The 12,226-nt window shown below is 42.5% G+C and overlaps 1 protein-coding gene across 3 annotated transcripts in view; it reads right to left on the reverse strand.

The window, feature by feature from the left end:
• Positions 1–918: 918 nt before the first annotated feature.
• The window catches only part of arnt2 (aryl-hydrocarbon receptor nuclear translocator 2), a 72,469-nt gene continuing 61,161 nt past the window's right edge, over positions 919–12,226 (reverse strand). For all 3 annotated transcript variants that reach the window (XM_080421538.1, XM_080421537.1, XM_080421536.1), the window contains 3 exons: positions 11,931–12,081; positions 3,664–3,809; positions 919–2,989 (listed from right to left, as the gene is read on the reverse strand). In XM_080421538.1, the coding sequence (XP_080277664.1) occupies positions 2,891–2,989; positions 3,664–3,809; positions 11,931–12,081 (396 nt within the window). In that variant the 3' untranslated portion in view covers positions 919–2,890. The remainder of the gene's footprint in view (positions 2,990–3,663; positions 3,810–11,930; positions 12,082–12,226) is intronic.

Genomic DNA, 12,226 nt, shown 5'->3' on the forward strand with positions numbered 1-12,226 from the left:
ATCAGACCAAATCATGTTTAACAATAAAAATGTCCTTTTTGTGGCCCCAGAGATACAGAAACATAAATAATAATCTTATCAAATAGGGAGTTGTGGCCTAATAATGTATATCAAATTGAGGGTCCTCGAAATTAAAAAGGTTGAGAATCACTACGTTCTAAGAAGGAAATGCTATTATTACATAATTACCAGACTAGCAAACATGACTGCAGTTGTAATGTGTGGGTTAAGGTACAGTGCTAGCCTAAATAAATTCAAGAATCGTCTTAAAGAAAACACAGACACTCCAAACTGCTTCGCCAGAATTCCCACTACAGGGGGCCTTATAAATAAAAGCTCAGCTTTTCACAAAACTGAACTTTTATAAAAGCTCAGCTTTTCATCATTTCACTTAGCAGCGCTTTCTGCTGGATGTGGACGTTAGAGAATAGATGTTGCCGCACGTGCGCACACACGCACACACACACACACACACACACAAACGCACACACGCACACACGCACGCACGCACCCTGAGAACTCTGGTAGAAAGCCCAGCTCAGCATCTCTCTCATGGTCCACTCAGATATCTCCCAGAAAGGAAGGTCCATGATGTTGTATCTGGCACTGAGTCACACACACAGAGTACATGCATGGACACACACACACACACCTTAATTTTCACTTCACCACATGGCATTGCCTTTGGCAAATGATGGAAAACCACAGGATACAGAGAGACAGATGAAGCTGTTTGATGGACAAGCCAGAGCAGCATATCATCTTCTTATCTGGTGTCTGCATCTGAGGCAGTTTAACTCAGAACCACCCAGAGTCTGGACAGCTGCTTTCAAGCTCACCGTCACTCCAACACACGCCTGGAATGAAAATCTGCCTTAGGGGCCCAACACTCAAACACGTCTTTGATTGGAAGCCACGTAACCAATAAGAATTTATTGTCACAAGCACAATTTGTTACACAAAAATAATGGGTCACATTTACACAATTTATACAGGTCTAGAACTCATGTACAATTAACAGACTAACTAAATACCGATAGTTAAATATGTACTCACATTGCACACAATGATATCGTTAAAACCTACACAAAAAACATGTACTGTGTGAAAGTAACACAAGTCGACATAAAAATCACATTATTTACAAAAAAACATCAATTTTAAGATTTTTAGCAAAAGGACTCCAACGCCAGTTCAAGGTTCTCCCGTCGGTCTTGCCAGAGACACATTATACAATCTTATCGTGTAAAAGTTCCCCCGCTATAAAGTATTATCCAGTCTCTGTTAATAGTTGAAAAGATTATAAAGTAATAAAGTCAAGTAACGAGAGTTGAAGGACACAGAATACACTGGTAAATACTGCGCATTGCTTGGACGATATGGCGGTTTTTCCCTTTTTAAGCAGGCTGGTGAGATTAGCGATTAGCTTAATGAAGTGCACTTTAAGCCTTAGCTTAGCGACTTTGCAAATTACTTCTTTATTTGTACTTTTTTGTTCGTTTTGTTTTCATTTATACATAGAGTCCCTCTAGTCTCGAGTCAGGTTTTCTCTAGGGTTATGGACATAACACTACATATAGTTATAATTTACACAATAAGCTTCATGAAATACTGAGGAGAGCAGCAGGTGGTATTGATGAGCAATGAGCATTGTACAGCATTTTTCCCTGGCACCGTTTGGCAGATAGGAAAGACTTCGGTAAGGTGTGCAAGTACATCCACGACGCAGGCTCGAGGTGTGAGTCGGATAGCACAGGTGTCTATGGCTATGTTCAGACTGGCAGCCCAAATCCGATTTTTGGCCTATCCAGATTGGAATCAGATTGGTTTTACCAAGTGTGAACAGCAAAAAAAAAACACAAAAAAAAAAACATGGAGACAGTCTTTGCTAATCAGATTTGAACGAACATTCCTTGGTGGTTTGAAATTAGATTAAAATATAATTTCTACATTTTTGTTCATTCTGGATACTCAGAAACGGCAGCCTGATTTATACTAAGTATACGTCATACGATGGTGTTGCTCGACGAGAGTATAAATTAAGCATACTCACGTCATTGTGTCATTACCACAGCAACCAATGCAGATAGGTTGATGATGTCTGAAGACACAGATCAAATCTGAACACATGCAAATAACTGTGCGGACAGTCAGTCCTAAAGATCGTATTTGAGAAACAAAATCAGATTTGCCTGCAGTATGAACAAAGCCTATGCAGACATAGTGTGGGCTTTCTCTGATTCTTGTCTGAATGCAATAGGTGCTCGCCTTTCTCTGGAATTTATCAGCGAGTACAGGATAACTTCTGGATGCACCTTCCAGTTCACCTACCGCTGTCAACAATTGCACGGGAAGACAGCTGTCATTAGAGTGAACGATGGATGCAGAGTTAAAATGAAGGATTGGTACAGGTTATGTTAAGTACCCTCAGTCTGCAGAGTGATCAGCGAGCGAGAGATCCCTCTTGACAGCAACGAGGTATGTGGATTAGAAACATACATACTGCAGGCCTCAATGCCCGAAAACAAGTGTGTGTGTGTGTGTGTGTGTGTGTGTGTGTGTGTGTGTGTGTGTGTGTGTGTGTGTGTGTGTGTGTGTGTGTGTGTGTGTGTGTGTGTGTGTGTACAAATGATGAGTATACCCAGATATTCACCGTGCTAGATCGCACGTGTGCTAACATTTATTCTCTTTGTGTGTGTGTTAGAGAAGCTATATAGAAAGAAGGAGGGGATGAGAGCCATGACTGAATGCACAGATCTGTCCATTTTCTTCTGTCTGTGCGGTCCGGCCAAGCAAGAGCGGGAGACAGTGAGAAAGAGAAAGAAAATGAGGAAGGAAGGAAGGGAGGGAGGGAGGGAAGGAGGGAGAAGGAGAAACGTGGGCGAGGGTTCTACTCGGAAAAGGGTGGGAACATGCCGAGGTCAGCGAAGTCCTCAATGTTGTAATTGGCTGTTCCCTGGGTGGGGTCTCCAGCCATCGGTAACATGTCCTGTGGAGACAAGACACACGCACACGCACACACGCACACGCACACACACACACACACACACACACACACACACACACACAAACACACACACACACACACACACACACACACAAGGAAGTCTAAGGTTAGAGGCCGGCCAGGAACGCACAGCCATTATCAGGCACACCACTGTGTACACTGGACACAGGCCAGGATGTGGACGGGCTCTTATGTCCATCCAGCAGACTGTGCCTTTTCACCCCTTCACCTCACTGCTGTCCAATCCAGCTCACTGCACGTTGCTGGTCCAACATCAACACTCTGTGTGTCTGTGAGGTGCTGAGAAAGTGTGTGTGAAGTGAGAGGAAGTAGATCAATGTGTCGGTGTGTGAGCGGTGCATGGTGATAGGGGTGAAACAGTTAATCGCTCTTATCGATTTAACTGGTTATTTAGAAGAAGAAAAAAATGCACTTATCGACACTTTCATAAAATAATCTATTAATAACATATCCCCATTTTGGACATGTCATTGTAGACATAACAGTGGAAACGGAAATAGTGAAAAGTGTCAAGCATGTACATCTGCTATTTTTATAACAAAGTATAAAATAACACTGAACTGGTTAATCAATTCGGTGATTATTCCATTAATTGGAAGAGTAGTCAATGATGGATAGTTGCAGCCCTACATTACCTGAAAGACCTCCGTCTGGCTGGGGTTGGGATGTGTGTGCTGTTCCCCGGCCTGCTGGGTGTGATGCTGGTTCTGCCACTGGGACCAGACCTCACTGGGGCGGCCCTGGAACTGACTGCCGCTCTGATTGCTCTCCCCCGACACGTCTGCAGACACACACGCCATTGTTTATTGTTTATTGTTTATTTGGATCCCCATTACCTACTACCTTAGCAGCCGCTACTCTTCCTGGAGTCCACACAGAAATAAATTACATTACATAACATGAAAATATTTTACATGACAGTATCAGAAAACAGTTAAAAACTTAAAATACTACCAAATGTTAAAAAAATGATCATACAGTATTGCCATAAACACACAGGCAGAGAGTTGGAGATCCACGTACACGGCACGCCTCGGGGGCCAAGGCTGCACCGTATTTCAAACGCAACCAAAGTATTTTGGCATGCCTGAAACCTTTCAAATACCTTTAAGTCTTAGGTATCATAGTGTCAAGAAAATATATATTGCAGGTATCAACAGCCATGCTCTACATGGGCCAGCTGCTGGTGCTGAAGACATTCCTGTGAGAAGAACATGTTTTTTTTACAACCCACGATCCATATTTCAAATAATTTAATGTCACGGCAAACTAGTTTGCCAGATTGTAATATTAGCCTGCATCAATATCCCAAGTTGCATTCCTAGGCGAAGGGTGCTGATGCTATGTCTGTGGCACTGTGATACCTGGTGTAGAATATTTCACTGCAACCTGAGGGAACATGGTGCCATTTTGACATCCCTTACCCTAGTGCATGTCCTAAATCCCAGCCAGAATAAAGTTAGGGTTCGGTAGAGCTGTTAACACATTGGGTGCCAGCATTTTTTCATAACAACTTACGTTGGGTGCCAGCATTCTCCCCATTGACTGCGCTTTGCTGTTTAAAGCTCTAGACTCCACGAGGAGCAAATCCATGTAAAAAAAAACATCCATTCATGTTGCGCGATGACCCTGGCTACAGCCTGGAACGATAACATTTCACTCGCGAGTTACAATGGGGGGGATCGCGCATCGCGCATGACCGGTTTTCCCCACCGGAAACAGATTCGGAGATATAGGTGTTTTAAAGAAGGAAATAGACAGGAAGTGGATGGGAGCCATGTTTTTGTTTCCGGTGATCTATCTGGCCTATCCTTCTCAAGATCACAATGGGTACTCCCAGAGCTGCTCTAGCCCCGCCCGTGTGGAGAAAAACGAAAAAAACTAAAAGACATATTTCACGGTCTGGACCGTGTTCGGCACCAATGCGCTACTCTGTGAAAACACGGTCCAGACCGTGTTTGGCACCCGATGTGTTAAAAAGGAGCGTTTATTGGCAGATACATAAGCAGTTGTGACCTGAGCAGTCGATCAATCCTGTTCCTGGGGAACGGCTGACGTACTCTCTCATGCTCTGCCGGGTGGCGAGGGGTCCCTTGTCATTTATCAAATATTCAACACGCAACGCTCACTACTGCTACTGCTGCTGCTCTCGCCTGTCTCAGACTCTAATTGATCTATCACAACAAGAACATCCATATGCTGAGTCTTGGACTTTCTCACAAGGTCAGTGTTGGTAACAAACACTAATTGGATGTATTACGGGAACAGCCCATCATTATGGCCCTTACACAGACAAGACAGAGGTTTGCATATATAGGCTCTCAAACACACACACACATGAACATGCACACAGACACGCACAAGGACAGTTGGAGACACACACACACACACACACACACACACACACACACACACACACACACACACACACACACACACACACACACACACACACACACACACACACACACACACACACACGCACGCACGCACGCACACACACACGCACACACGCACGCACACACACACGCACGCACACACGCACACTCACTCACACTCCCTGAGGGGCTGCTGTGAGTCTATATGTGCAACTGGGAGGGCAGAGCACATTAAACAGAGGCAGATTGATAAGCCGTCTCCCTCTCTCTCCCGGCAGACAGAACATTCCTGCTGTTTCACAATAAACACTTATGTTTCATCTCCTTTGCAGTCAGACACAGGGAGGAATGTGCACTAATGATGGATGGAGGAATGAGAGCAAAAGTTAAAATAAACCCAGAGAGAGAGAGAGATAAGTAATGAACCCGGCTAATACAGGAAGCTAGAGATAAGGAAAACAAGCGCATATCACAAATCAATATGGTGAAACACACGGAACGATGAAGAGGAACTCAAAAGGCAGTGCAAATGGGTTCCATCTTTCAAACCCACTGTCCCTCTGGCATTTGGCCTTTATCTGACTGTGTGCATGTGTGTGTGTGTGTGTGGGGGGGGGGGGGGGTGAAAAATAGGAAGAAGAGAAAAAGAGAATAGAAAAATGGAAATCCATTTGGCGAATGTGCCTGTCCATTAATAGACCATCAGGACTCAGAAGGCCATTGCTGCTCTCCATTCCTCTAGCCTGCTGGAGAACATGCGCTACTCCTGGGGGGACAGTTACTCTTCTAAGAGATGACTGATGTGCCCCTGCTGACCACACATGAATACTAAAAAGCCATGTTGAGATCGACATTTACAAGTGCATACATAAGGCAGTAGTTCTCCACTGGTTTTGCATGATTAAAAGAACGCAATTGTCTAGCTTTCGTATGATGAGCTACTGTAATATAACATATTAAATACCAATATAGCAAACTGGTCTTGAAAAGAAGAAGAAAAAACACCAATAACAACAACTGAGAGTTCATTGCGAGTATAGTCTAATTTTCCTTCATCTGCCGGTTCCAGTCTCTCAGTCTGGATAAACAAAAGTCCCATCCAAAACATCCTACTATCAATCTGCTCAGAAATAACACGCCTCCCTCTCAGGTCCTTGAATACATTCCATAGAAAACAAACACTCAACAAAGCACTCGCCATCAACAACCACCCCTCCCATGCCCTCTACCCGGCTTTTGAACTGAACTGTTGCCGTCGTTGGCATTGCCACGGCGCCAATAGTCGGACTGGAGGCATTGTAAGTGATGTCAATGCTGTTATTTTATGTATTTATTTTACTTAGTGCTGTTATATTGCATCTGCTGATTTAATCCTCATGTGTCATGTCCTTCTGTGTCCTGTTGTTGATTGTTTCTAACGGCCTCTTGGGCATAAATACCTTTCTTTTGTTTTGTTCGTTTCACTACATTCATAGAATGTGAAGGCCACAAAATATTCAAGCCTTGAGGCGGAACCTCGAGGTCCTGGATCATGTCTCGCATCATTGGAGTAATTTGTCTTTGACATGCCAAAAGGTCACAGTTAGCTCATAAATAAAGACAAGGTTTAGTAGAAAATAGATCACTGAATGGGGTCATGGTCATTTTGTACAGTCTTGGGTGTTCCTCTTAAGACATATTTAAGCAAACTTAATAAAATACCCCAATGTCTAATACACAACAATATGCATGCTAGGTGTCAATAGTGGTAGGCTTCTAAAAGTAAATAAATATTTCACTTAAGATAATATTACACGTTTTGTGATCTTTTTTGGTGTCCATGACCTCATCAGAAGGGTTTTAACTCACTGGCTACCTGGTGAAATATACTGATGTAGAGATTGTCTGTCTGTCTGATTGATTGGAGGTAGGTACCAGTAGCAATATTGATGGTGGAACTCTCTGATTGATAAGTATCACCAGATAAGTGTTCTGAATGTGAAAACAGGCCGGTGGCTGAGCTGTGACCTGTTTACCCAACGCAGGCCAACTTGATTCAGCGTAGAGCTGGATGTAAGTCGATTGCATCATCTGTTAACCTGTCAAGCAGCCCTGTGCATTTCATCTTCTACCACAGGAACACATCCTCATATTGCACTACAATCTCTCACTGCAGAATTATTTATCTTTAAGTCCCTTTCCCCATGTCCCCTGGTATGGTTTAAATCCAATAGAAAACTCATCTCATTTCTTTCCAATAAATGTACTTGTCAATACATTTAAGGAATGTACTCCCTCAGGCGCTCAGGTGGTGCAGAGGTAAAGTACCTGTCCACCACCCCGGAGTCTAGGGATTCAAACCTGCCGTGGGGCTTCCGAAATGGCCCAGCGCTACACAAACACAAGTGGCCATGTTCGGAGCAGGGAAGCCAGGTCGATCTTTGCACTGCGCTAGAAACTCCTTACTGGGTGGGGGGTGGGAGTGTTAAGAGGGTCGAGGCACATCACTAGCAGGTGAGTCATTAGGATACGACAGCAGTGGCAAAACACAGAACTGTGTGCGGAGGATTAATTGGCATGAAGACCAAGTTTGGAGACAAAAGGGGTCAAAATGATTTACTAATCTAAAATAAATAGATTAATAAATAGTATATAGAGCAGTTTCTTTTCAAAGGGAAAAGTAAGGGGTATGGCCCGACAAGCTCTTTTTCAGGCACTTGGACAATGCTGCAGTAGCAGCATGTGAATCTCTGAAAAATGACCAAATATGTTTCACTTTTTTACATTATATGTCCAACATCTGAAAATAAAACTGAACTGAACTATAAATATATTAACACATTTACCGCCGGGCCCGTAGTTCTACGGGCCGTTAAATCCAACGGTTAAGCGCCAATCCCGTAGCCTACGGGCTGTGGTGCTTTTTCCTTTTTTTCGAATTTTTTTTTTTTTTTAATTTTCTAGGGGGACCATTTTCAGTGTAACACCACCCGATCGGACCGGAAGTGCGATCACGTTTTTTGTTTCCCGTCTGTCTCCATTCTAAGTCGTACACATAAACCCCTGTAAAAGCTGTACAGGACATGTAGTTTTTCATCCTCGCATTTCCCATGTTAACTTAAACGATCAGAACTCAAACATGGCGGCTCCGTTTGACACGCGGTCTCGACGAGTAGACACCAGGACATGTGCCCGTTGTTTACAAACATTGGATCGGGCAATCTAAAGGATTTTAACGGGGCCTATGGCGACCTGAAAAAAACAAAAAACAACAATAAAACCTTGGCACTGGTGAGTACATTATGAGATTAGCCCTTGGCGGTGGATGTGTTAATGAATGAATGAAAAAAAAAAAAGCAGCAAAAAAAGCAGCAAACTGTCAATGCTGCGTGACTAAAACAAACAAGCCAGTCACTTCCTCATTGATGGTCGTGTCAGGGACGGGGAAGTGCTTGTTTAGAATCTTAACCATCCTTCATACTTGCTCATTGAATAATTAATGTCTTTAGTGAGGCTCTGATAAGTGTTTAGCCTGAGACAGCCAGCTCAGTGGTCTTGTGGTTAGGGCGTCCGCCCTGAGACTGGGAGGACGGGGTTCAATCCCCGATCGAGTCATACCAAAGACTATAAGACTCCTTGCTTGCCACTCAGCATCAAGGGCTGAATTGGGAGTAAGTCCCTGTGACTTTCTAGCGTCATGGCTGAGGGGTGTACACTATATATAAATTATTTGGACATATACAGAGCATTTTTATAGGTACAGTAAGCTTTAAAAAGAAACAAAAAAAAAAAAAAGATTTTTGTGGTAGATGTAAGGCTGTAAAGGACTATAGCCTCATTTATGCGGTATGCACACTCTTACCAGGTGAGCCCCAATCACTTAATCTTATTCATTTACTCAGATATCGGTACAAAGAAAGCATTTAGTCATCTCACTCTTCAATTGAATGTGAACAAATGCAAAATATCTTTTCACGTGCGTGTACATGACGACTGTGTTGTCGGCCGCCTGTCGAATCAAATCTTTCAAAACATCATCAATAATAAGTAAGCAATCTAGTGTTGACCTGGTATCACAAATACTATTACAACATCCTTCAAATGTCACACATAATAATCATACATTTATGTAAATAGTTTTTTGCTGAAAGATCTATCTATTAATAAAAAGATGACCACAGATATAAGTTGTCATTTCTTAAAACTCTTTCAAATACTTTAAATGCACCATTTCCTATCATTTTTCAATTTAGATCACTTCACATTAGCATTAGATTCGCATTATATAGCTCTCCAAAAGTGTGTGACATGTATAGGGCGTGTTAGGAGATTAGCAGGGTGTCAGGCATAATTTGGATCACTGCTGTGCTGTGAATAATAACATGTGGGAAGAAATGTTCACTCAAGCGTGTTAATGTATGGATTACACTGTGTGAATATTATATGGTACGCTCGCCCGTGTGCGGAAAGCATGTCGTCTCAGACAGGCTTTGAGAAAATGCACGGAACGTTAATTAAAACCCACTGCAGCCTGGAGGAATGTGAGACATGTGAGATTAGTGCTCAAATTTCGAAGTTCGGCACATACAGTACAGGGTGCCTCCCTATGTCATCAAACTGTCTGAAGAACCCCATGCTGTGATATACGAGTGTACCATAAAACATGCATACACACACACACACACACATACATACATACATACATACATACATACATACATACATACATACATACATACTTACACTTACACTTACACTTACATTTGTCAAATGTCTTTTTACTTTAAAACATGAAGCTAAATGACTTATGATATATTAACTTATTGTATTATAGTATGCATTAACTGGTTGTATTACTGTATAGTATGTATTAATCTATTGTCTTACAGTATGTGTTGATTTATTGTATTGTAGTAAGTATTAACTTATTAATTAACTTATATACAATCTGGGAACCCATTCGGTAAAAAAAACAGGGGGAAAAAAAATGTCTTGCTTTTTTTTTGCCTGTGGGGCAGATCAAGAGTTTCCATGGAACATGGCGGTTACTGCTATTATATTATACTATTATTATACCCGCTATTATTGCCTTCTTCCATTTGAGACTGAGTCAGTGTCATTTGCAACCACTCAGATATTGTCTGGAGAAAACGCAGAAAAAGGACATGCAGAGCCATTCACATCACTCTCCCACTACTTAGCAAACCCAAAGATTAGCCCAGCATGAGGTAATCCATTAGCTCTGTGTCTGAAATGGTGCATCGTATAGTGGTGTGGGACAGATGTAAGAGAGAACCCTTAACCCATTACGACCTGAGGCCCATTCTAAACATGTCTTCTAAATCCTAACAGTTTTCTGAAAAACGTATGTTGCTATAATCAGTGGTTCTCAAGCTTTTTCATGTCAAGGACCCCCAAAATGACATGTATTTGGCCGCCGACCCCCATCTCAAAATATCTTGTTCCAGGGACCCCCAGAAGCAAAGATTTGAGTTAAAAAATTTCGCTTAAGAAATGTATTTATTCAAAGATTGAAAAGCCAACACGAAAATTTAAAATGACACAGACACTTTCCCGGTTTTAATGGGTTAATGGGGCCATAACATGAATCACACTCTCATGTTGCTCCAGGGTTCCCCTAGGCTGGCGCCGTAGCAGGTCTACAATATGGTTTAGTTTGGATATGCTCCCATGTAATGCATGTAATTACCTACTGTATGTACAAGGACAATAAACCTCTGGGCCACACTGAACTACCAAAAGAAAAAGAAGCACATTTCAAAATGACGTTTCCAAAGTCAAGTGAAATCTCTTGCTTTCATGCCTGTCATGACCTTCAATTCAGGAGACTTTTGGAGAAGAGTCCTAACAGCTTGGGAAACGTTGTGGTTCACTGGTTGTATATTGAGTGAGTGAGTGTATGTACTCTGTGTATGTATGCATCCAGCATATCATAGACAATGGCACAAGTCCATCTGTCATTTGACCACTTGGTATTCTTATAATACCAAAGTCAAAAAAAGTTAGTCACCAATCAACCATGTGCTCTGTATGATTTGAGGTCAAGATCAAAGGGCTCAGACTCCTGTTTTGTCATCATGACAGAGACGGGGAGTCCATCTCATAACTCCGGTGTCTGTTGAAATTGCACCCAAATGCATTTGTTTGCAGAAGTGAAAGTCTCCACTGAGAACTACTCTGAACTGATGTAGATAATTCTACATCAGTTCACCTGAACTCTTCCATGTGTGGGATTTGATCCACCACTTAAACCATATATATATATACTCAGATGAACCAGGTCCACCAGGGCTCTATACAGTACTTGGTCCACTCCTGTTTTCCCTCTTCGCCAAATCTCTCTGTCGAAAATAGCCTTACCTACAAGCTCACAGAGGAAGGAGTTGCGTTGTGACGCGTTGTGAGCTTGTAGATTGGCTATTTTTCGCAGAATGTTTACCCCAGAAAAGGGACGCTAGGGTTACATGTGGTTAAAAAGATATACAGTATGGACCAAAAACATAAATGGAGATAATTGGCCTTACCAAAAGCTGTACTGCGGTTGGTCAGTCCTGAGTAGGCGTTGCCGCTGGGCGATGAGGTGGCAGGCGAGGACAGGGGGCTGTAGGACGCCGGGTCAGCCTGGTAGTTGTGGCCAGAGCCGATACCAAATGGACTGGACTGAGCTTTACTGGACTGGAGAGAAAATACACTGCTTAGACATTATGTTTGTATGTGTCTGCACACAGGATAAATACTTGACCAATGCATCGTGTGTCTTTCCCATTAAAGCCGGGAACACATCTGTGTAACCACTTTAACCATTATTTTATACTTTGGC

The sequence above is a fragment of the Gymnoscopelus braueri genome (assembly GCF_963280865.1).
Source record: "Gymnoscopelus braueri genome assembly, chromosome: 1".
Classification (NCBI taxonomy): Eukaryota; Metazoa; Chordata; class Actinopteri; order Myctophiformes; family Myctophidae; genus Gymnoscopelus; species Gymnoscopelus braueri.